Genomic DNA, 25,675 nt, shown 5'->3' on the forward strand with positions numbered 1-25,675 from the left:
TAAGCCTGCGCGTCCGGAGCCTGTGCTCCGCAACGGGAGAGGCCGCAACGGGGGGAGGCCCGCATACCACAAAAAAAAAAAAAAAAAAAAGAGTTTAGAATGTGTGTGATGGTTGGATTCAGCTTTAGATTTTATCTGGGAAGACAGCTCTCTAGATAGGCAGTTTTCTCGTATTTAGAATTCATTGCTTAGATAGTAAAATACATATAACTGATTAGGGAAAAGAAGTTCGTTTAGGGAAAAGGAAGGTGAAAGAGCCTAAGCAATAAAGTCAATTCTTATCCAAACAGAGCACTTTCATTTTGGTTTTTGTTTGTTTGTTTACCAGTGTTCTTCTGAAAACTGCTGCTAGGTGAGTACTTCAGCTAAGATGATTTGGCTTGTTTGTGGCTTTCCTCTTGTCCTGTACATCAGAATTGTGGTTATTACGCTAACTACCAAGAATATCTTGCAAGGCTTTTGTATCTACACTCTATCAGTCCAGACCAGGCAGTGTCTCACACTCCCCAAAGAATTTAAACAAGAAGTTGTGGAAATAATTTTGGAACGTGTATTTCTAAATTGTTGGTATTTAAATGTTTTTTTGTTGTTTTTGTTGTTTGAGTTTTCTTGGTTAGGGTTGACACAATAGGAAGCAGTTGCACCTTTCTCTCCTTAAAGTTAAAAAATTCTCCAACGTTTATCCTTAAGAAGGGTCAGAGAATTTTCCCCAGATGGATTTTGCTGCTCAGACCTGTCTCTAGGAGGAGCTCTTCAGCACATCGCCCACTGGACTAAAGTGTCAGAAGAGCCCTTCCTTCAGGTCCCCAACACAACTCAAGGTGAATCCTTCCCTTAACAGGGAGGCCTGGAATATGCCATGCTGTAATTTCAGTTTGGCGTGGCCACTCCTCTTACCCTTCTTAATGCTGATTTTCTTAAGCCAGTCTCTCTAATGGGTTGTTTGATTTTTCTGCTGAAAGAGAGTGTATAGTATACAACAATTCACCAAAGATCTGGTGGCAGAGGTTAAAAACAATGCAGCAACAGATAGATGATAGCTCCCAGTCATGTGGGTTTTCCTTCATATCCTTTTGTTTGATGCCTCCTTGTAGCAAGAAAAGAAGTTGAAGGCTGGGCTGTTTGCTTTTAAGTTCAGAGGAGTCTAATTAAGGGTCAGCTCTGTTCCCATAAACCACTGTGCCAAGACCTTTTTGAAGAACTTTAAAGAATGAAAGTATATTGCTTACTGCTATCAGGAAATCTTTTTGAAAAATAAATAAAAAGCCAAATAATTCTTTGATCTCCCTAACAACATGGTATAGTTTGTGGCAGAGAGCTTGAAAATGTATTAGATTTGTGTTCGATTCTTAAGTTCTCAGTAATTGTTTGTTTTCCAAAACAGAGGTTTTTAACCACATGACTTTGGCTGATGTCAGTGGGGCGGAAGTTTCTAAATCAGCCACGTATACCACTAAAACCATTGCCATGAACTGAGTCCAGGACAGCCTGGTAACAAGTAGAGTGGTTTGCAAGTAGGTACTTGAGTAAATTAAGCAGACATCCATGCAAACTGTTTATCTCTAAGACTTGTGACCATGTTAATAAAGTATATTAAAATTTTCAGCTGGGTTGTGGGTTTGGGGACATGTCTCAGTTAACTAAAGTGGATTTGTGTGAAAAGTTGTTTACCAGAAGTGCATTTTAAATATTACTTCTGCTTTTATGATTCGTCAATTGCAGTTGTCTTTTAATTCTCAAACACTGGCCTGAGAACTTGAATATTGCTAAAATCTGTTTAAAAGTGATTGTACCTTTACCATTGTTTAATTCTGTATAGGGTGATGGAACTGATGGGGAGGAAAGGAACAGGAAGAATGCAACGTGAAAGCAAGTTCTGTCCACGGTGTACTGGTTGGTCATTTTTGTAGATCAGAATTAGTGGCAAGTTCTCAAGCAAATCCACCACCCTGTGTTGCCCATTCATGCCTAAAATGTCGATTTTCATTACAGCAAAGGAGAAAATGCTGTTTTTTAACTAGAATATAAGATAATAAAATCTAATTGAAAATTGTTATATATTTGTTTTAAAAGATAAGCAAATGCAGGGAACTTTGAAGGAATTAGAATTTGGGTTTTAAAAAAGAACACACTAATATAAAATAGTGCATGGATAACATAACCAACACCTATGTGCCCATTACTCAAGATGAAAATAAAAGTAACATTTTGTCATATTACTTTAGATTATTTTTCAGCTTTGAAGAAATAAACCATTATAGTTAAGGTTGAATTCCCCTGTTTCCCTGCCTAATCCCATTCCTCTTCCTCCCCAAGACAAACACTATCATGAATTCAGTGTGTATGTAGCCAATGTTTTATAACTATCTTATATATAAACAATATTAAAAAAATTTTTTTTGTTTTTTAGTTTATTTAAGTGGTCCCATACAGTGTATCTCATTCTGTAACTTGGCTTTATTCTCCTCAGCATCATATTTGGGGGATCCAGACAGGATATTGAAACACGTGGATCTAGATTATTGACTTCTAACTCTTATATGGTATTTCATTTTTTAATATATCAGATCTGTTCCACTGCTAAGTCATTTGGGTTATTTCCAATTTCTGTCTGTTACAGACAGTGCCACAGGGAACATCCTTAATTGTACTTGTGTGTATCACCAGGCTATATACCAAGAAGGGAATTGCTAATTTATAAAGTGAGCACGTTTTTACCTTTACTAGATGTTGCCAAATTACTTTCCAAAATGGATGTACCGTCCATCGGCAGATGATGCGAGCTCCTGCATCACCATATCCTCACCAGTACCTAGAACTGGCAGACTTTTATTTTGGCCCGTCTGGTTGGATGTGAAATGATATTTCTATGTTGTTTGAGCTTGCATTTCTCTAATTTCTAGAGAGCTTGAGCACCATTTTGTGTTTTTTGTGAATTGCCTGTTAATAGTCTTTGTATTGTTTTTCTGTTTGGTTCTTTGTCTTATTGTTTTATGAGGAGTTTTAAACATTTTTAAGATGGTGTTGTTGGATATGGCACTACCTTTCATTCCATTTCGAAATGTGTGCTTTTCTTTGTTCATGATATGAATTCATTAGTTTTCCTCATATTCTTATCACCCATGTTTTAAAGTATATTTTGTTTAAGTAAAATGGAGTGAAGAAGAGGTTCTCCTAGGGTACCGAGGCAAGACTCAAGAGAGGGTAAGGAAGAATGGGATTAAAGCAGATGTATGTGAAGGACAGAGGGAAAAGATGGGGAGGGGAGCTGGAAAGCCTGTGCATGAGAAAGAGATGATGGATCAACAAGACCACTCCGTGGTCCCAGGCATCTGTGTAGCAGGGGAGGGAGGGGAGACTTGTACCCTGAGTAAGGATAGTGGGGCCGATGGGGGGGAAACACGTTCTCTCTTACTAGAAGATGCATATAGAGGTTTGCCTCAACTACTTTGTTATACTTCGTGCTGTGGGTCTAGCAGCTTGGAGCTCACCTGCCCACCCCTCTCCCTCCTTCAGACATCTAGTGCTTACTGTGGGCCTGAGGCTGGGGGTAGGGATATAAAATTTAGAAAGACAGAGTTAGACTCCCTCCAGGAGTTTTCTGCCCAGTGGAAGAGTGTGGCCATCACAGTACAGTACCATGACAGAGGCAAGCATGGAATACCAGAAGCATAGAGATAGGGAGTCTTATCTTCCCTGCAAGAGTCAGAGAAGACTTCAGAGAGCTGAGCCCTGCCAACCTAGTCAGGGAAGGAAGAGAGGGAAAGGGATGCAAGTACAGGAAGCAGTTTGTTCAGAGCTCAGAGGTGTGACAGAACATGGCAAGGGGCTAGAAATGTACACAGCATGTGATGGGCCATGTCAAGCTAAGTAAGAAGTTTGGGCTTTATCCTAAAGATGATGGGGAGCCATTAAAAAAGTTTTCTGAGAAGTGAGAGGCAAAAAGTTTTGAATACAAATCAATAAAAGACAAACGGTCCAGCCCACCTGTTGCCTCTTTGACCCTTTCTGGAAGACCAGAAAGGCTAGTGGGGCGTAAAGTCTTTAGCCAAAGTTCACCAAGTCTAGATCCTGGAATATGAATTACATTGCCTGATGTATAGAAGGGCATAACAGCATTGGCATCTCAGAGTTATGTGGATTTCTATTTGTGATTCTGCTTTTTTCTCTGAGTAGTAAGATGATTTCTTTATCAAAATGTATCCTTATTTTCAAGTAGCAGAGAACTAGACAATTTATTGAGGGCCAGTGGTTTCCGGTTCTTGAGAAAAATATCCTCAAAATGTTTCCTTTTGCTGATTAGAATGAGTCACTCCCCAGGGTCTCCTTCTGCAGAGCCTTCCTTGTGCCCAGAAAGGGATGTTGCTGAGAAACCCTGGCATTAATATTCAATGATACATAACCCTTTTATGACTGCTGACTTGTGGAACAGTTTCACGACTTATGTGGAAATGGTCATGATCACAAACAGAAGAAATTGCAGGGAGCATAGCATCCATATAGCTCCCTTGCAGTCTCCTCCTGGAGAAGAAAACAATGGAAATGAGAAGAGAGCTGTGACTGAGATAAAACCTTCCAGGTTTTTTCCTCTTGTTGATTCCCTGAGTGAGCCTTTCCCAGGAGAGTCTCTCCTCATGCTGCCGTTGGTAAATGGATGTCTCTTCTGATTGTTTAACATCAGAAAAATGACCAGACCGTGAATTTCACTTGGGGTGGAGCTAGAAGAGCTTAGCTAGATAGAAGGCTTGGTAGGCCTGAGAGTAAAAGGCCCAGAATACTTCACCCCACCCCACTTCCAGACAAGTTCCCGCTCTGGGCCATCCTGTCAACAAAAGTCGAGTTGCTCCCTATCGCCTCTTTTATGGAAATAGCTTCAGCCAAGATTTCTCCAGTTGGAACTTTCCCGAACCATGCCCTGAAGGATGGGTCTGTCCTAGTGATAATTCAGATGACTAAGTTGAAAACTCTTCTGCAACATGAACCTTATAGAACAATCTAGTGGATTTACTTGGAAAATTATCTCTTTCTTCAAGAGATGTAGCATAAGGAGTCTTATAGGATCACAGAGAAAAGGAACTGGGGGGAAGATGTGGTACTTCCTTTCATTTTATAGGTCTGAGGAAACTGAGGCCTATAGAGAAGGAACTTGAATAGGGTAACATAAACTAATTAGGAGAGCCAGGACCTAAATCACATTTAGTGTGATGGTTGTTCTTCTAGCACTCCTTTTAGTGTTGATAAGATATCTGACATACTGTAATCTAGGTTGTTTCAGGGCACTTGGCTTTTGGATAAAACAGACATAAGATCTCAAACAGACGTTTGAGTCGGTGGCAGGAGCCAGGCATTATGCTAGGGAGACCTGATTAAGGATTCGGCAGTAGATGAAGGGACCCTGCCCTAGAGGAGCACTCAGTGGAGGACAAAACCATAAGATTATCCAACGCATTGTGACTGGTGGTGTTAGGGAAGAGACCTGTGAACCGAGTAGGCATTGAGGAAGGAATGGGGAAAAGCCTCTGGGGTCTGGGGTTCTGGCAGTCTCCATTCTAGTATCCTCATAATCCGTACATAGGAACCAGGAGAGCATCCTGGCCCATGGTTCGTGGGTTACCATAGGCAGGACCGGTGGTTCTTCCTGAATCAGGGTGTGAAGCGTTGCCTGATGGGGTGGTATCTGTTGATTTTCTCAGGCAGTCCTTCCCTGGAGAGATGCTCGTCATGGGGTGTCCCCACAGACAGCTCTTTTATTTGTTTTACTTCACCTCTGGCCTCCTGGCGCAGTTCTGTTTTATGAGTTCATAGCAGCAGTACAAGCTGATGATGACCCTTGTGAGGCACAGAGGGCGGGGCTTTTACATCAGTGGCCCTTGTGGGCCAAGGAGTGAGAAATAAGAGTTGAAATAAAATCGTGTCCTTGGAGGATTATGGGCTGTGCTTCATCTTTCAGGAAATCGCTGTTCATCATTCAGGAAGTCTCCCGCTTTCTCTTGAGTCAGGGCTCCCAGAGGTGCTTTTAGGGTGGTTCTGATGACCTTTCTTCTGCGGCTCTTGACTCGCTCGGGGTGTTGCAAAAAGTTCAAGGTAGTTAGGTCCATACAGATTTCACAGCCCCTGTTAAGGGGCTGTATTTATGTATTATTTGTGGGTGTTATTAAACGTATATGTAAATGTCTGTATATGTCAATACATATCATTTATGTATTATTTGTGACTTAGACTTACATATTGACAGCAGATACTTTCACTTTTAGTTTTGTAGCCTCTCAGCTTCCTGCCCAAGAAGTTTCGGATTTCTAGTTTTTATTAATCAGAAATCACATCTGCTCCTGTTTCTCCTCCTCCAAATGACATCGCATGCCTGCTTCCTAGAAGAGGGCTGCAATCTGTAATTTTGGCTAGTCACATTCTGATGTGTGAGCAGCTTCACCTGGCAGTCTGTCGGTTGCTGTGGCAGTGGAAAACCAGTCTGGGGGATCTGTTTGCTGTGTATTAATGTCACCTGGGGTTTTGCTCTCTTTTCAGATTGTAGTGCTTTTGTCCACAAAGGCTGTAGAGAAAGTCTGGCCTCCTGTGCAAAGGTCAAAATGAAGGTAAGACATTTCTGGCTAAACCAATAAAATCTGCAGAGTTGGGAGATTTGGGGTTGTAGTTTTTGTTTATTTTCATCATTTGGTACCTACTTTGAGACTAAAATAACCAAAAATGATTTTTCTCTTCTTAACACACTCGGGAATTTGTGGCTTTTGGAAGGTAAAATTCTTTCAGAACTTCTCCATGTTAAATGCACATTTCTCTGTGATTTTAATCTGTGTTGCCATTGAAGTGGTTTTCTTCTTAACTTGTGTCTGCAGACCTACTCTGCCTTTCACACGCCTGGCTTCCTTCAGGACCATGAGGGCAGCAGGTGGAAATCAGGGGCTCTGACACGCTGATGGGCTGGGGAGTGTCAGGGTTAAATGGGCCTGTCTGGCAGCACTTTTCTCCACAGGCTCGTGTGGATCACATGACCTGAGCAGGAAGTGTATGATGGTACGGTGCTCTGAGTATGCAGCTGTGTGATAACAGGCACTGCATATCAGGGCCCTTAAAGAGTACGGGTCTGGGGGCAGATGGGTGTTTAGGTGGCCTGTGTGGTTTTCAGTGTTGTAGTCACTCATAAATGTCTTTGTTCCTTGTCAGAAGAGTGCTCTCCAGCTCCATCTACACAAATGCTCAGCATGCTGTGTGTTTCCAATAACCAAACACATTTATCTAGTGCAGTGGCCTCAAACTGGAGTGTGCATTAGAATCACCTCGGGGGCTTGTTATAAGATGACACTGGGCCCCACTCCCAGAGTTTCCAATTTGGTGGGTGGGGAGGGGCCAGGAACTTGCCTTTCTAATAAGTTCCCAGATGATGCTAATGCTGCTAGTCCGAGGACCACACTTTGAGAAGCACTGAACTCTAGTGTAAAGATGACAGACCTCTGTACCCCAGATCTTATTCAGTCCATGGACATAAATTTTGTTTGGCTCATGGAGTAATTTTTTTAAAATTTGAGTTAGTGTATTTATTGAAAAATCGTATTTCACACCAATTTGGATTTCTGATTTCTCCTGAAGAAATGGAAGGTCTCACAGCCCTGGTATTTCCCCCTACCCAGCATTCCCTTTTCCCACCTTGCTCTGTTTCTTTTTTTTCCATAGTACTTATCACCTTCTTAGGGTCTACTTAACACACTCTATTTATTATATTACATTTACTTTTTATGATCTGTACCTTCCCGCCACTAGAATATAAGCACTAAACTTGCCAAGCAGTCTGAAGTCGGGAGTGTTTGATCCACCAGTAGCTCCTAAGCACGTAGAACAGTATCTGGCCTGTAGTTCCTTAAATGTTGGAGAGGTGGGTGGTGGGTGATAATCCACTGGGGCTGAGTGGCTGCTGCCTCCTCTGGACAAGATGTACAAGCCCCAGACTGCCACTCCTCCGCTCCTCCAACTCGCCTCTGTCCTTTGTTACCTGCCTGACCCCACAGGCATTTGAGTTTGTGATCTCTGGTAAGACTGCTGTTACTGTGAATGTGCTATAGGAGAAGGAGAATGATAGGGATACAGCATATCCCCTAGAAAAGGACGTAACCTGGAAGGGGGAGTTCCATTTTAAATGGACCCTTTTTCACTAATGATTTATCTCAGACTAATTGCTTCAGTCTGTAATTTCTCACACAGTGTCTCTGTTCCATGCTACACCAAAAGTCTTAAAATTAGCACTTTACCTAAGAATTATTTAACACCTTATAAATGCGAGTCACTGGAGAAATAGAAACAAAAAGGGCGCAGATGCCGCTCTTAAGAAACCAGCATTCTGGTGGGGAAGATGGACAAGCAGACGATGACCATAAATAAGGAAAAAACTAGGCAGGGGCACGTGCAGGGTTCTAAGGGGTGCCAGTCACTTCCTTGGGTGAGGAGAAGAAAAGCTAACACATGGCTCTACCAAGGAGGGATTATCTTGAAATAGAAGAATGCCGTGCCTGTGAAGGTGAAAAGAGCATTCCAGGCAGAAGAGATAGCATTTGCAGGATCAGAGTGCTTGGCGGGTTCAGAGGAGAGCCAGAGTGGGTGGCTGTAGCTAGGACTAGGATGCCGAGGACCATTGGTCGGAACAGAGCGGGGAAGTAGGAGCAGCTGGCTTCCTGCTCTAGGCCTCTTGAAACTTGACAGAAGATAAATTGTAAATGCAGTGTTCACTCAGGCTTTCTTTTCCTTTCAGCAGCCCAAAGGGAACCTTCAAGCACATGACACATCTTCGCTGCCCACAGTCATTATGAGAAACAAGTGTAAGTAGCTCAGCCCACCTCTCATGATTCCTTTTCGCCTCTCTGGTTCAGGACTTACCCATACTTCTGTAGTATTTATTTGTTATTCTTAAGCAAGATTTGAATACCTATTTTGAATACTTAGAGAAGGCTGCAGTTTCATTGACCAAAACCTTAACATTCTACCATCAAACTCTCTGGAAGGTTCTAGAATAGTGTGTGTCTTAGCTTAAAAGGCAGCACCTTAGCCCTGTGTGTCTTGAAATTTCTCTGGCGTGAGTCGACAGTGAAACTTGCTTTTAGCAGCGTTACAGTTGCATCAAATGAGATCTTGCTTATTAAACTTCTTGACAAACTGTGGAGTTATGAAGATAGTTCTTTTTTTCCCCAAGGACTTCAGTGGTACACAAATTGGGTAAATCACACCTCTCCCATTCACATCAACCTGTCTTCTCCAGTCTGTGCAAAGCTTCACTTTGGTTTTACTTAATATTTTCCTCTTTTCATTCTTCATTCCCTATCTCATTCCTTTCCCCTCCTCAGCACGCACTGCAGTGTATTTAATGTAAACCTCTCTAATCTGCCGTATCTTTAGACATATGTGTACCTCTGGAAATATCTCTTATGATTTTGTGCGTTAAATTTAAATTAGATGATATGACTTGCTTATCCATTCTGCTGGGGTTTTTTCCACTCAATATGGTGGGGGTTTTTTTGTTTTTTTTTTTTTGTGGTATGCGGGCCTCCCTCTGTTGTGGCCTCTCCCGTTGCGGAGCACAGGCTCCGGACGCGCAGGCCCAGCGGCCATGGCTCACGGGCCCAGCCGCTCCGCGGCACATGGGATCCTCCCAGACTGGGGCGTGAACCCGGTTCCCCTGCATCGGCAGGCAGACGCGCAACCACTGCGCCACCAGGGAAGCCCACTCAATATGGTTTTGAGATCTATGCGTGTTACTGTATGTAAGCTGTTGTCTCAGATCGCTGCATGGTGTTCTTTCCTAAATATATACCACATTTTAATTATCAGTTCCCCCAAAGACGGTTGTCTGAGTTGTTTCCAACTCCTGCCATAAAGATGCAGTAATGAATATCACCTAAATTTGCTCTGTGGGAGCCCATGTGAAACTTAACCTCAGGCCGTGTTTTTCAAAGTGTAGATCCTGGATCAATTAGAAGTGCCAATTCTTGGGCCCTACCCAGACCTACCACGTCAGAGATTCCAGAGGCGGAGCCCAGTGATCTGTGTTTTAGTAGATGCTCCAGGTGATGGTGATGCAGACGCTCGAGCTTGGGGACCACCGCCCTGTGCCCGACTGCTCTGAGTGCTTCCAGATGGCCCCGGAATGGCTGTAGAGACTGTGCCACCAGGAGGGTGTGGAGTCCCTTTAGACAGAAGTCCAGTTATTGCCCATCTTTGCACGTAGATTCCTAGAAGAAAAGTTGTGCCAGACTGTCACCCACTTTAACCAATGATCCAACCCATTCCAACACCTTTTACAAGTCTAATCTTCCTTAAACTTTGGTTCTGTGACATTATCCTTTATTTCAGAAACCTTTTTTCTCTTTTAAATCAGATAAAATAGCATTTTTCCAAAAAATACCTATTATGTCTGACCCCCACATGTATTCTTATTCCTCTTTTACCCTTTTTATTCCTGAGGTAACGTAGCCGTAAGAGTACAGATTGTGGATTCAAGTTGGATGGGTTTGAATCCCGGCATCCCACTTAACAGCCGCGTAACCTCGACGTTTACTAAATCCCCTGTACCTCGTTTTCCTCTTCTGTGAAAGGATGGTAATAGTTATCAGCAGGTGGTCATCGGGTTTAAGTGAGATCACACCAATGAAGTACTTGGTGAGAGGCCTCCTTCAGTGTTTGCTTTCACCACTACCATCACCATCACAAATAAGGATGCTGAGGCTCAGAGAGTAGTTAGCAACTTCCCTGAGTGGAGTGGATTGGTTTCAACAAGGGAAAGTTGTTGTTTTCACCCCCCTATGCTGCCTTTTAGATGCAGGTGGTTCTTTATAATTTTCAGGGCTCTGCATGGCATGACTCCGTTCTGCTTCTCCGGCCGTTTCACCGATCCCTTACGTGCACCCTCTGATTACTTCCTCTTCTGCTTGTTATCTCCCTTTCACATTAATAGAGTGTTTCTGCCTTCCTTCTTGCAGTTCTCCTCATCAGAATGTCCTCTTTCTCTGTTGACTCACCCACATCCTACTGTTCTTCGAGAACCGGTGTTTCTTCCTCCATCAGATTTTATCTGCTCAGCAGCTTCCCTTCTGAGACACTGAGGATGTGCTCCAGGCTTTTGAACACTTGAGCATGTTCTCTTCCCTGCCAGTTGCCCTTCTTCCCTGTTGGTGTGGGACCCACATCTCCTAGTTTCCTGTGTGCTTCCTGCAGGAAGGGTCTGGTCATGTTATAGGGTAGCATGTTTCTGGTGTTTATTATATCACCTTCTTCTAAATAGAATTTGAATTGGAAATTAATGGTTTTATTGATTTTATTAAGTCAGAAACATCCTGTAATACTGTGAAGCCATAACAGCTGCCCCAGTCTTATTTCCTTCAGCTCCTGATGCTCCTGGGGATGGACAGATAATGCAGCAGTTTAGTTAGCTACCAAGGAAAAATAATTTGTTACCCAGATGGCAGTGTGACTACTTTAGCATGAAATTAGAGCTGCAGTTTCCTCTTTGTTCAAGTTCAAGAGAAATATGCAGTATGAGGACAAATTAGCTATGTGACATCAAACACATGTTGCATTTTCCTCATCTGTAAATTAAAGGAATTGGTCAAAACCTGTGTTCTCAGACATTGTACAGAAGAATCACTTGGGGAGCTGGTAAATGTGTAGGCTCCCAGGTCCCACCCGCACAGAACAAGGAGGGCTGGGAATTTGCATATCTAACCAGCCCCTCACACGTTTCTTGGTAGGTCCTCCCAAAGAACACCAGCCTCAGTTATCTCTGAGGCTCCTTTTATCCTTAAAATTCTTTTGGTCTCCTTTTCTCTTACTTTGAATTAGTTTAAATTTTTAAATATATGATACTTTCACACGATTCTTTATCCTCATTGCCATCACACCCCACAGGTAAACCGCTTTTCTTAGTTTTATATTTAATCTTCCTTAAGTTTCTTTATTAAAGCAAATACCAATTTGGATTATTAATTATGTTTTTAAAACGTAAAAGGTGGTCTGTTGCACACTTTACTCTGCACCTTGATTTTTTTCCCCCTTAACATGTTATCTGCAGATCTGTGTCAGTTCATGGAGAGTGTCCTCATTTTTTTTTTAAAGCTTCATAGTATTCACATGTAGGCTGTACCATGATTTATTAACTGATCTTCTTTGGATACTCATTTTGCTTTTACAAAACTTTGCGTTGAATAACTTCGGACATATGTCATTTCGAATATAAACAAGTAAATCTTGTAGAATAAACATATCCTAAATGGAATTACTGGATCAAAGATATAGGCATTTACAGTTTCAACAGCTATTGCCAAGTTGTCTTCCATAGAGTTTTTGTACCTATTTACACTCCCAGGGTAAATCTCTTTTAAAGCAGTTTGCTTCTATTTGGCATTCATCAGGTGAGTCAGTGCTGGTGGGCATGTGTCGGTGGTGATACTTAATTTGGTGTCCTTTCGTTCTTTACAGCCTCCCAGCCCAAGGAGCGCCCTAGGTCCGCAGTCCTCCTGGCCGATGAAACCACTACCGCCCCCATGTTTGCTAACAGACGGTCCCAGCAGAGTGTGTCGCTCTCCAAAAGTGTCTCCATTCAGAACATTGCTGGGTGAGTGGGGATGTAAAGCTAGCACAGTTGACATCTAGGTGACAGAGCATAATAATTTATACCATTTGACAAAAAGATTGTTTTAGAAAGAAATGTATAACGTAATGGGTTAGTGCTACAGATGCGTGGGGTGAGGATTACGCTTTGATGCACCATCATGATCGCCATTTTGTAGCAAGGATCCCCTTTAAACACCATTTTTAGGCCAATTGTCCTCTGCTTTTATACATGATCAGCCCTGCTTTTAAAGAACCTGCCTCCTAAAAGGATGATTTTTCAGATCAAAATAAGAAGTGGGAATAGGAAAAAAGATTTAATTCTGAATGTTTGGTTTCAATCACTTGTATTTTCATGTCACACTTTTCTGTTGGTCAGATGAACCTGGGGGGAGGGGGTAACTTTGTTTCGTTTCACTTTTTTTTTTTTTTTTTTTTTTTTTAAACTCACCTCTTGACTCTTAAGTCATGGGAGTGAATAATGGGCCGGGTACTACAGTAGGTTCCCCGTCCCTCATCTGCACTGAGGTCCTTTTGTGGTCCCTCCAGAAGTTGCTTTGGCCCCTGATTGTTCAGGCCTCAGCTGTCTGTGGTTAGCACAGGGCCAGTTATGATGTTGCTGGCTGTTTGGGGTAAGATGCCTGCCTTCCCATCCAGTAAAGAAGTCATCTCAAATGTAGGACTCAAAACATCTCTTGCAGCTCTCTTAACCTAGGCTGGAGGAAAATTCCCAGCTGAAGGATGCAAATCTCCTTTTGTCTGTGTTTCCTAACCTCTGTGCTGGCTAATGTTTCCTCCTCCTTAAAAAAAAAAAAAGTTTCAGGTATTTTTATATTGTTTTGTCTTTCTGTTGTAATTAACCAAAGGCTTTCTTTTCAAAGTTCTTATGTTATCCAAATGAGTTTATATTATGACTTTTAAAAGTTGGCCTTTAAATAAAATTTAGTTTTAAATGACTCTGGCTTACCTTTGTGTTGTACCACAAACATCTACTGGGTGCCTAATGTGCTAGCTGGTGAGTTGGGGTCAAGAAAAGTTCGAAGAATATGGTTTAATATATGTGCTTGGTCTATAGTTATTTAGGGAACACAGGGAAAAAGTGTAGTGGTTAGACATGCGTTTCAAACAGAAAAATTTCTTTTATAATGTGTATGCAGTTTGAAGGAAGAGCATTCTCCTTGCTACCTATCGTTAAAAAAAAACCCAAGGCTCAAAAAGTTCACGCTTGCAGTGATGTTAAATGCCTCCAGCCTTCCTTAATAGTTTGTGTTACATATTGCTGGGTACCTGACATAAGTAATTTGTCTTCCATCATTGTAGTACTTGCAGCCAGCTGTCATTTTATAGTTTTTCAGATCTCCACTTAAGACCGGAAACTGTGGCTTCTCAGAATGTACCTGACAGTATGTGTTTCCTTTTGCCCCCAGAGTTGGCAATGATGAGAACATATCAAACACCTGGAAATTCCTGTCTCATTCAACAGACTCACTAAATAAAATCAGCAAGGTCAATGAGTCAACAGAGTCCCTTACCGATGAGGGTAAGCAGAAGCCATGGCGTGTATTGTGTGCGTCTGCAGAGACTTTGTGCCATCTCCTAGAATGCAAGCACTAACGCGCCTCCTGCCTCTTCCTTACTCCTGTGAGACTTCTCTGAACTGTCTGTAAAGCATCACATGCTTTATAATGAGTTGGCAAACCCACTTATCCTGTTGTTAGATGGTTGTCCACTGAAGGATGTCATTGATTTTAATGTGGTCAGACTCTGGTACAAACGCTTCTTCTTCCCCTAGACTTTCATACACGTTCAGTTCTAGCTCTTTTGGCACAGCTGTAAGCCTACTCTCTTAAACAAGTAAAGCCACCAGGACCCTGATCATGTCTTAATCACCTTTGATTTATGTGACGTTTATCACCCTTAACCAAAGTCTTGAATATAAAGTATGTCACTCCGGAACAGAAAATGATCTTTTCTAATAGAATATATATTCTATGAACATCCCTGTATTAGTGTAGAGTGTTTATGTCTCATGAAATTATCACCCTGAGGAACGTCCAGCAGAGGTTTTTTTTTTAGAGGTCACAGACGCAGGATTCTGATATTGATTTTTTTTGTATTTTGAGGAGTAGGTACAGACATGAATGAAGGGCAGCTAATGGGAGACTTTGAGATTGAGTCCAAACAGCTGGAAGCAGAGTCCTGGAGTCAGATAGTGGACAGCAAGTTTCTGAAACAACAAAAGAAAGATGTGGTCAAACGGCAAGAAGTGATTTATGGTGAGACTCTTCATGTGCTCTGCTAATATTTGATTTGCATTGTCTGGCATTGTTTATTAGGGGATTTATTGGGCTATGTCAAGTCAATTTTCAAGTATGTAGCCTCTCAAAGATTTTCTTTTGAAAACTTTGAGGTATAGAGACATCTTATTTCTATCCTTTACTCTCTCTGTAAAATTATATTCTTTAATTTTATTGGACATTTTATTTAATATGAGTGCTTATTTATGCGATAGTCCTAAAAAGAGATCTCTTGTGACAGTACAGTTTAATTCCTCAGCTACAGTAGAAACTAGACTAAACACAAGTCATTTCTGGGAAATAGGAACATAGTAAATTACGAAAGGTCTTGAATCCCAATGAAGACCACTTTGGAAACCGCCACTTAAGAGTGATGGAATCCAGTACACCTGTCAGAAAATAGTGTGAGGTCCCGTGAAAAATCGAGGAATAGGATGAAAACACTTTAGGGAAAAGACAGCTGTTGACTCAGTTTTAAAGTTTAAATTGGGCCGTAAATAGCCTTAAGGCAAAATTGGGCTCTTAGTAGCAGCAGACACACTTTGCAGGAGAATCCTCGAGGAGAGCATTCCTGACCGCTGAGCCTTGTCCCTCCCCCAGAGCTGATGCAGACGGAGTTCCACCACCTCCGCACACTCAAGATCATGAGCGACGTGTACAGCCGGGGCATGACGGCCGACCTGCTCTTCGAGCAGCAGATGGTGGAGAAGCTCTTCCCCTGTTTGGATGAGCTGATCAGTATCCACAGCCAGTTCTTTCAGAGGATCCTGGAGCGGAAGAAGGACTCTCTGGTGGATAAAAGTGAAAAGAACTTTCTCATCAAGAGGATTGGGGATGTGCTTGTGCACCAGGTGAGCAGCCGGAGGGCCCCTGGTGCCTCACACCCACTGGGGGCCCCGTAGCCGGGCGTTCGCATCCTGGCTGTACTGCTCACGATCTCTGCGAGCTTAGGCAAGTGATTGCACCTCTCCGACCCTCAGTTTCTTTTTCTGTAATTGAGGACAGTAGATTTTCTCTTTTAATGCTATTTTAAAATTTAGGAGGTAATGTATATATAAAGTACCCAGCATACATGGTAGATAGGCAGTAAAAGTCAGTTTTTCTTCCTCAGAGTCTGTACCAACATCAGAGATACTATAGTTTAAGAGATAAAAGAATAGTTTTTGGAAGTCTCAACTTCAACCTGTGCCTCAAATCAAAAGGCTCATTTATCTAAAAACCACCTGAGGCTAAAAACTTGACTAAGAAACCATCTGTAAAATAATTCATAAAATATTTCTTGCTAATATTTTCATCAAGGTATGGTATGGTTTCAATCCTACGTCAAAAGCACTTTAGCTAAAAATTGTTTTGATACTTTCAGATGTATACGTCATAGGCAGTTTCTAAATGTTTCTTTTTTAAAACATTCTCTTTGAAAGAAGAGTAATGCCAGTATAACCTTTATAGGCAGAGGGGTATCGCATCACATCTGACTAGCTCTTTCTCACCGGCAAATCTCTGCCTCATTGTGGAAGCAGAGGCTTACTTGCTGGAACATTTGCCTGAGAATTGGAAATATTGTCCTTTTGTTGTATTCTTGAGTCTGTACCCCTCGGCCTATTAATTCATTGGTGCCTTCATTCATTCATTTGTCACGTATTTACTGGGGATTTACTCAATACCATGTGGAACCGCAAAGGTAAATATAGTGTAGACCTCTGCTTCATGGAACTCATATTCTAGGAGTGAAGGATAGGCACGTGGTGAAGTAAATGCAGATGCAGTGTAGTGAACGCGTGCACACTGGTGGTCAGGGCCTCGGAGTGGGCCCGGTCAGTTCTGCAAGTGAGGGCCCTTCCTCCCCAGACACCCCCTCCTGTCGTTTTCCATGTTTCTCCCTCTGCCTCTCCTCTCCATCCCCAGACCTGCACTGGTACTTCCTCTGACCTTGTAGCTCCTTGTGTCTGCGCATGTCCTCTAGTAAGATGTTAGCCCCATGGTGTCCATTTGTTGGTTCTGAGCGCCAGTGCTAGAGTCACCCTTTTAGGGCACTTGCTTTGTGATGGGAGCCAATCACTTAAAAATCTCTCTGCCTCAGCTTCCCTGTTGGTAAAGGGAAAAAGGAAAGGCTGCCCTGAACGTTTTTTCAAGTTTGGCGGTAAGGATCAAGTTGTGTTGCCTCCAGAGATTGTTAGTCCAGCGGGAATTGATGCTTAGCGCGTGTCTTGTGGACCACATACAGAAACTCAGCGGTTACCCCACAGTGAATGTAGCTTCAGATGAACCGTTGAGATTGCACACGCTTGGGAATGATGTAAGGGCCATGCAGAATTGTTAGGCCTGAGGTAAGTAGGATAAACAGATCCCTAGGTAATGATGGCCGTTTCTGATGTCTTTCTAACTTATCAGGATGACTTCTTTGAGACTGCTACCTCATGAAAGACTTCTAGTGAGTCTCTCTGTTTTATTACTGTGTTATGACAAATGGGAGTTAAAACACATCTTGCATTTCTTATGTGCACAGTACATAGATATTTTTGTGTTTATTATTTTTTAAATATATGTAACAGCTTTATTGAAATATAATTCATATGCCCTGTGATCAACCCATTTAAAGTGCACAGTTCAGTGGTTTTCAGTATATCCGTGGCTCTTGTGCAGCCAATGCCACGGTCCGTCGTAGAACATTTTTATCATCATCACCCCCATCAACTTCCCCAGCCCTAGGCAACCACTAATCTACTTTTCTCTGTGGGTTTGTCTATTCTGCACATTTTATATAAATGGAATAAAGCAGTATGTTGTCCGTTGTGATTGGCTTTTTTCAGTCATACGTTATCCATTTATCCTCTGATGAACACTTGGGTTATTTCCACTCTGGGGCTGTTGTGAATAATGCTGCTGTGAACATTCATATACAGGTTTTTGTGTGGACATATGTTTTTATGTCTAGGAGTGGAATTGCTGGGTCATATGGTAACTCTATATTTAACTTTTTGAGGAACTGCTAAACTGTTTTCCAAAGCTCCTGTACCATTTTAATCTTTTAATCCTTGGGGGGAAGTTATGAGGAAGCTCTCTTGGGTTTCACAAGTAGACTGGAAACTTTGGACAAAATGATAATAGGAGTTTAGCACCCTGAGTTATGGCATAACCTCTGTTCTCTTTCCTCTGCAGTTTTCAGGAGAGAACGCAGAACGCTTAAAGAAGACATACGGCAAGTTTTGTGGGCAGCACAACCAGTCTGTAAACTACTTCAAAGACCTCTATACCAAGGATAAGCGTTTTCAGGCCTTTGTGAAGGTATTGATGTGAAGCGGTGGGGATTTCCATGTCGTCCAGAGCATTGTGTCACTGTCAGTTTTAGCTCGAGCCTTCTTCCTTGGGTAGTTCCTGACACTTGGTTTACTTCCTTGCAGAAGAAGATGAGCAGTTCAGTCGTACGGAGGCTTGGAATCCCAGAGTGTATATTGCTTGTTACCCAACGGATCACCAAATACCCGGTTCTGTTCCAAAGAATATTGCAATGTACCAAAGGTGCGTCTCTCTCTGGACTCAGTCTTGTTTGCCAGTGGACTGTTCCAGTCTGTCCAACAGCACTGGAGACCCCTTAGAAGAACTCTTTTACGTCGAGAAGGTCTAAAAGAGAGCCTGTGTTTTATCTTAAAAAGTTTTCTTGAGTGAAAGCCTAAAGTGTTATATCAGCAGACTTAGGGTGAATGAGAGCAAGAAGGGAAGGAACCACTTAGTGATCCCAACGAGAGTTCAGTGACCTGAGCAACTTGTCACTTGTCCCTAGACTGGGAGATGATTCCCACCTGCAAGTGCTAGAATCACCACTGTTTCTCGTTTAATCACTACTTAGTAGTTTCTCTCTCAGCTAATCCTGCTCCTAGGCAGTTACATTAAGGATTAGGTAAAACAAAGACGTAAATAAAAAACCCATTGCTCCTCTCCCTCCCTAAAAATGTTGGGTTCCTTCCACTTTAGAACGTGGCACATAATTGCATGTCCGCTGTATCACTGAAACACCTAACTTGATTTAAACTCTGGCAGAGCGAGGGGTAGGCACGTGCCCTTCGACGTGTTGGCTTCGCTCTGCCAGCATGCCCACAGAGGGAAGACGGTGACATGGGGCAAGAAGGCAGGGCCCGCCCCCTCCTTCTGCCCAGTTGAGACAGTTATTCTTTGCTTTTCAGACAGTGAAGTGGAGCAGGAAGATCTAGCTCAGTCCCTGGGCCTGGTGAAGGATGTGATTGGAGCTGTGGACAGCAAAGTGGCAAGTTATGAAAAGAAGGTCCGTCTCAATGAGATTTATACAAAGACAGACAGCAAGTCGATCATGAGAATGAAGAGTGGTCAGATGTTTGCCAAGGAGGATCTGAAGCGGAAGAAGCTTGTGCGGGATGGGAGCTTGTTTCTGAAGAGCACAACAGGGAGGTTGAAAGGTGAGGCTCACTCTCGTCAGAGTCAAAGCGTGTGCCAGAGGGCGGCAGGCAGAATCCATACGGCACCAGGTTGTTCCCAGGGACCCATGACATCACACAGGAGCAGCAGTCATTTAATCGATCTTAATCTTGTATCAGAAAAGACTGGTTTGAGATGGCTTACAAAACCATATAGAATACAGTAAGAGAACGAGGAAATGATACAGTCAGGGGAAATGAAAAAAAAAATTTTTTTAAAGAACAAAGCAAAGGGTAAGATTCATACAAAAAAGCAAGGTGTTAAGGAAGACATACTTTCCCTATAAAAGAGGGGCAACAAATTTGGGGTCAGGGTCTCTGGCAAAAGAATTGCTAGGAGGGAAATACCATCAGTTGCACAATTCATAGATTCTCTGAGATTAAAAATACATCACTCGTTCCTAAGAGATGGCAGAGGAATTCTCAGCTCCTGAGACCTTAGAGAAACGAAAGTTTAACTCAAAGCAACTAGATTTATTATTAAACTTTGTTTTCATCTTTTATCTTTCTCTAAGCAAAAGAGATCATAAAAGATACTCATTTTCTGTTTTATTTTAGTTTTTACCTTTTAAATGATCAGCCCCATCAAGTGAAGGAAGTTAGGAGTTTTGGTCATCTGTACATCTGGTTTGTTTGTTTGTTTTTTTAATAATTGTTTTCATCAAACCTGTATCCTCTGGGCCTATATGGTAACTCTAACCTCACCAGTAGCCTTGAGTATACCCAGCCCACCTCCCTGGCCTCGGTGAGCTGAGCACACAAAGCAGCCCAGTGCCGTCAGCCCCGCTGGCATAAAACTCAGGTGAGTGAAATGTGTGCTTCTCTCATCGCCGAGGTATAAGTAAGGCTGTAGGCAGCTGCTCTCGGAGAATTCCCAGGAGTCCTTAGCTAGGGTCTCACCATGCTCAGACCACATAGTAAAGAGATCCCAGGCATTCAGCTGCTCTCAAAGGTGAATGTCGCAGGACACCCTGCATTAGAAGTTGGGCTCAGAATGAAGAGACTTGTAAAGAGGTTCTTGCTCTGCAGTATGATGGTTGCTAGAGTAGAGGGGCGTGAACTGAGGACAAGAGGAGGGAGCCAGGCAGAAGGCAGGAATAAGCGTGGAAGCGTGGAGCTGACGGGTCTGGCCCGTCGGGAAGGGTGGGCAGTCGGGGTCTCTGGCAGCAGAGTGAGGCAGGAAATATGGCTGAAGACTCGGCCGGGGGCCAGGTTGGGGTGGGTGCGTGCTCCAGACTAGGGGGCTGACAGGGATGCTGGTGATGGGAGTGAGCGAAGAATGGGCTCTGAATGGAGGGTTTGAACAGGAAAGGGGTGAGTTAGAGTGTGTGTAGTTCAGCTGCTGGGCGCAGGGTAGAGGACAGCAGGGGTGCAGAGGTACCAGTGACCGAGACGAGGGCGGTCATTGTTGCAGGAATCCGGGAAGGGCTTCTCCGGACAGGGTCATCTCAGAGAGAAGAAATACCCCTTCCTGCCACCAGCCAGCTGTGCCTCTCACTGCTCCATGATGAACTTGAACTGTGCGATCCCTGCAGCTCCTTCCTTCCAGCCCTGATGCTCTGTGATGTCCTGAGACCACAGTTGAGGGCTCTGGCCTCACCGCCACTGTGAGGCCGTGTCGGAGGTAGCCTGGTGGTAGAGAAGTACCTGCCCTCTCTTGTAAGGGTGGATTTCCTAGAGTTGCTGCCAGTGCTGTATTTTCTTTACACAGCAGTTTATTTATTCATTCCCGAAATAAAAACTAATAGATTCCAGCTGTTGGAATAATGTTGCGGTCAAAGCAATGGCAGAACGATAGGTTTTCTGGCCTAAAATGTCGCCAGTGGAGATAAGAGTTCGGTGTTTAGTCATTTTCACCCCCAAGTGAAAATGACTTGTGCCAAGAACAGCCAGTCCTGTGTTGGGTAACCCTTGAAAGGGGTAGGATTGTTCTTCTCTGATCTACTGACGCTGTGATCACGTAAACTTCAGGATTCAATAAAGTTGAAACTTATATTTTAGAGCTTTTTTTTTTTTTTTTTTTTGGTAGACACCTGAACTATTTAAAAGTAAAGTTTAAAAAAAAAAAACTTGTCAAAGCTAATGGTAGTGCATGGAAAATTACTGTGGTCTAGGCTGAAAAACTAGACCACCCTAGGAATCAGACATCCTTGCTTCTGTTTTCCTCATAGCTTTGCAATGAATTACACAGAGAGGGCACCCCAGTTTTGGCAGTAGTGGTAGAAAAGGCCAAGAGGGTCCTGACCACCCAGGAGGCGGCTGCATAAGTCAGCCCGTTGTTTTCCCAGAGATTCTGTAGGCTCCCCTTTCCAGAGTGAAGGTGGTACAGAGGGACCTGTTAGGTCTCAGTAGATGGCTAACCTCCAGGGGGTTCCCACTTTGTCCTTAAGGGAATGATGGGAAATGTCACTTCATACTCCTAGAGGATTAGAGCAAGAGTTTGTGGCATTCTTTTGATTCCTGGATCCAACTAGAGATGTTAATTTGGCTTTTGTTTTGTCTTAATTGAGAAGAAGAGAAGGCTGTTTCCACGGTACAGAGGGGTTGAGGTTGACTGTGCTGTGTTGGAGCTGGGAGCGGAGCCACTGTACTCCGTGTACCTCTGACGGCAGCGGGTGTTGTCTAGCCATCCGTGTCCTCTAGGACGTGTGGATGAAGCCTGCCTTTCATTAGACTGAGATATTCTTGTACATCACCTTCTGGCAGCCTTCCTGTCTGCTGTCCCACGCCTTTTTCCCATTACTATGATCAGAAGTTGAGAAATACTATGAGCTGAGTATTATGACCTGTAGAATGTGTTGCTATTTAGCATCTGTTAAAGTCCTGCCTTCCAGCTTTACTCTTTTTTTTTTTTTTTTTTTTTTTTTTTGCGGTACGCGGGCCTCTCACTGTTGTGGCCTCTCCCGTTGCGGAGCACAGGTTCCGGACGCGCAGGCTCAGCGGCCATGGCTCACGGGCCCAGCTGCTCCGCGGCATGTGGGATCTTCCCGAACCGGGGCACGAACCCGTGTCCCCTGCATCGGCAGGCGGACTCTCAACCACTGCGCCACCAGGGAAGCCCTCCAGCTTTACTCTTAAAGTATTTATTCTTAAAAATCTTGCCTTATGGGATATATCTTTCCAGCACTGAGTGCTTAAACCTTCCCAAGACAAGGCTTTGGTGATAAGTCCCATTTTAAAATGCCTCTAAAAATCTAATGACCATATCTGGACCCTGCAGAAATGTCAAGCCCTTGCCTTGGAGGAGTGTAATAATGTGCTGTGCGGGTGTGTTGCTGAGTTTTCCTCTAATGAAGTGCCCTGAAGGTGCTTCACCGTTCAGTGGTCATTGTTCTCTCTTTCCTTCCCCCTTCTACAGAGGTTCAAGCGGTCCTGCTTACTGACGTTTTAGTGTTCCTTCAAGAAAAAGACCAGAAATACGTCTTTGCGTCATTGGTAAGCTGAATTGTTTGTCTCTGCTGTTTGTAATTAATAGTATTCAAACCCGTGATGGTAGGTGGTGAGTGTTAACACTGTATTACTGCTCTCCCACCTTCTTAAAATTGGCTCAGGACAAATGCCTCCGAGTCATTTCTTATATACCCTTGCAATTTTCTGCCCACCTCCCTCCCCACCAATTATTTTTCTGTTCCCTCATAATCCTTTTGAGAGCCTTTGGCATTTGATCTAAAAAGAAATCTGTCACTGGAGTATGTCTCACACGTTACGTATTACAAATCTTGACAATTTATAACATTGCCAATCGGATTCTGTGATGAACCAGGACGGACTCATCGTGCAGAAAACAGGACTTGAACCTTGATAACCTTAAATTTTCGTTTCCTTTTTGGAAATCTTTTTCTGTTGGATAAAATATGAGTGAGCCATATGCTCTTAAAAGGCATCTAGTCTTACCTTAGATGGAGGTTGTCTTAAGAGCTAGAATGTTGTATCCATGTCTTACATCTGCCCTCTCCCCATTTTCCAGGACCAGAAGTCAACGGTGATCTCTCTAAAGAAGCTGATTGTAAGAGAGGTAGCACACGAGGAGAAAGGTTTATTCCTAATCAGTATGGGGATGAAAGATCCAGAGATGGTGGAAGTCCACGCCAGCTCCAAAGAGGAGCGGAACAGCTGGATTCAGATCATCCAGGACACGATCAGCACCCTGTGAGTCACACACCCTGGCCCACCCCCGCCTCCTGGTACCTCTGTGGTTTCATAATGGTTGGGCCGCCATCGGACTAACTGACATCTTCAGAATGTGCTGTTCTGTTGTGGTTGTATTAGGAACAGAGATGAAGATGAAGGAATTCCTAGTGAGAATGAGGAAGAAAAGAAGTTGTTGGACACCAAAGCTCGGGAGTTAAAAGGTAAAGCTGGTGGAAGCGGTCTGAGGCCCTGTCTGGGGGCGTCTGCAGTCCCGTAGAGTCCCCGCCGCTCCTCCATCCCAGAGCCGTCCCGGCAGGCATGTAAACCGGGGAGGGGAATAGCTCCTAACAAAACAGAAACCAAATCTGAGCTGGCACAGGTCCTGGTGAACAATGGCTGTAGGAATGTGTTTGATACTAGATCGAGGGGATGTTGGGTCTCTCATCTCGGTATCAGTGTCCTTGGACCCTGGTGACAGTCTTTGTACTTTGTCACAGAAGAATCTGCTAGAATTCATGGTCACATCTAAGATTAAAACAAAGAGAGAAAGGTACTTGCGGGAAAGAATTTTCCAGTTAATCCGTTTGTCAGTTACCCCCGCTGCTGTGCCCTGCGTTCCAAATCCGTCATGAGGTGGTTTGGGGAGAAGTGTGCTTGTGGGTTATGTTTGACCACTCTCTGTCAAGGCCCTACTGCTTCATGTAGTCTTGTTGGCATCCCTGCACGACCTGTATTGTAATCCCCACTGTGTAGGTGAGAAGGCTGAGGCCCATGAAGGCCAAGCAAGCCAGGGTCACACACACACAGTTCATGGCAGAGCCAGGGCTGTGCTCCCTGTCTGCTCAGCTGCAGGGCGCAGTGCTTGTGCCCCTTTGCCGGTGCTTGCTGAGTGTTCTGAAGTAAATACGTGTTGTGCTTTGGGTAGAAGTAAGGCCCAGAGTCAAGTAAATATAGGTGCCCAAGGAGTTTACTTATTACTTCGTTCTGTTTCAATGGGGAGAAAAAAAAGAGAGAGAGATGGACAGATTTAGACTGGAGCCAGTATCACATTTTTTAATCTCTGCCTGTGATTAGGATGGCAGAGATAAGAACTGCCTTCTTTTCACATGTATGAAGCACCTGGCCAGGCATAACGCTAGGTGCTAGGGATGCAACGAGCCCTAAAACACTTTCCCTGCCATTGGGAAACCCACACTGTGGCAAGGGAGATCTACATAAATGACAGGCCACCTAGACCACAGGCACATATAAAATGTGTGGGACCCACGAATCCTGCCTGTGGTGAGTCTCACAGAGAAGACAACACATGAGCTACATCTGAAAAAAATTACCTCACCAGATGAAGAATAGTTAGGTGAAAAGTGAAAAAGGACTTGACATGTCTGCCAAGGAATGAAGGTTTGGTATGTCTGGAGAGTCAGGGCTGAGTGATGGGAGATTAAGCCAGGAAGCCACCACATCTTGAAAGGCAACAAAGGGAATGATACAATTTCTTTAGCAAAATTTAAACTTAAATTTTTTAAATTGGTATTGACACCAGTTGGGAGAATTACTTAGGGGGCTGGGGGAGCCCACTGGCAGTGGAAAAGCCAGTTGGGGGACTCTTGGGATAAGTTTGGTGAGAAATAGGCTGGAGGGGGGATGGAAGTGAGTAAGAAATAAGGAGCCACTGTGGGTGGTGGGACAGAGTGAGGAGACAAAACCGCTCCCAGGTTTCCAGCTGGGTAACTGGGAGATGATAATGTTGCCTGAGGAAGAGGCCACAGGCTACAGGGAGGAGGTGGGGTGGCAAGAAGGGAGAACAGAGGTTTCTGACCTGCGGAGACCAAAGCGTCTACGTGGAGAGAGCCGCCTGACAGTGGGACTCAGCGGTCTGGTGCTCAAAAAGTGGGTAGGATTTGGGGTGCCTTTTGCGAGTTATCAGCACATAAGAGGTAATTGAAGCCATGGGAGTGACTGAGATCCCCGAAAGGAAAGCATGTAAAGTATAGAAAGGAGTCTAGGATGGAGCCCGGGGCTGGGGTGTGGGGGGAGCCCAGATACTCATTCATGGCAGGTGGCAGGTATGATCTGTAAAGTGCTGGAGTAAGAGTGGTAGGAAGAGAACCAGCAGTGTGTCCTCAAAAGCAGATGGGGAGGGCTTCCCTGGTGGCACAGTGGTTGAGAGTCCGCCTGCCCATGCAGGGGACATGG

The 25,675-nt window shown here is 43.7% G+C and overlaps 1 protein-coding gene across 4 annotated transcripts in view; it reads left to right on the forward strand.

Moving 5' to 3' along the window:
* AKAP13 (A-kinase anchoring protein 13) overlaps positions 1-25,675 on the forward strand; it is a 166,994-nt gene that overhangs the window by 125,089 nt on the left and 16,230 nt on the right. For all 4 annotated transcript variants that reach the window (XM_028495273.2, XM_028495274.2, XM_028495275.2 and 1 more), the window contains 12 exons: positions 6,526-6,593; positions 8,759-8,825; positions 12,475-12,610; positions 14,034-14,146; positions 14,730-14,882; positions 15,504-15,754; positions 18,063-18,188; positions 18,305-18,422; positions 19,085-19,333; positions 22,710-22,786; positions 23,319-23,500; positions 23,621-23,703. In XM_028495273.2, coding sequence (XP_028351074.1) covers positions 6,526-6,593; positions 8,759-8,825; positions 12,475-12,610; positions 14,034-14,146; positions 14,730-14,882; positions 15,504-15,754; positions 18,063-18,188; positions 18,305-18,422; positions 19,085-19,333; positions 22,710-22,786; positions 23,319-23,500; positions 23,621-23,703 — 1,623 coding nt within the window. The remainder of the gene's footprint in view (positions 1-6,525; positions 6,594-8,758; positions 8,826-12,474; positions 12,611-14,033; positions 14,147-14,729; positions 14,883-15,503; positions 15,755-18,062; positions 18,189-18,304; positions 18,423-19,084; positions 19,334-22,709; positions 22,787-23,318; positions 23,501-23,620; positions 23,704-25,675) is intronic.

The sequence above is a fragment of the Physeter macrocephalus genome, chromosome 11 (genome assembly GCF_002837175.3).
Source record: "Physeter macrocephalus isolate SW-GA chromosome 11, ASM283717v5, whole genome shotgun sequence".
Taxonomy (NCBI): domain Eukaryota; kingdom Metazoa; phylum Chordata; class Mammalia; order Artiodactyla; family Physeteridae; genus Physeter; species Physeter macrocephalus.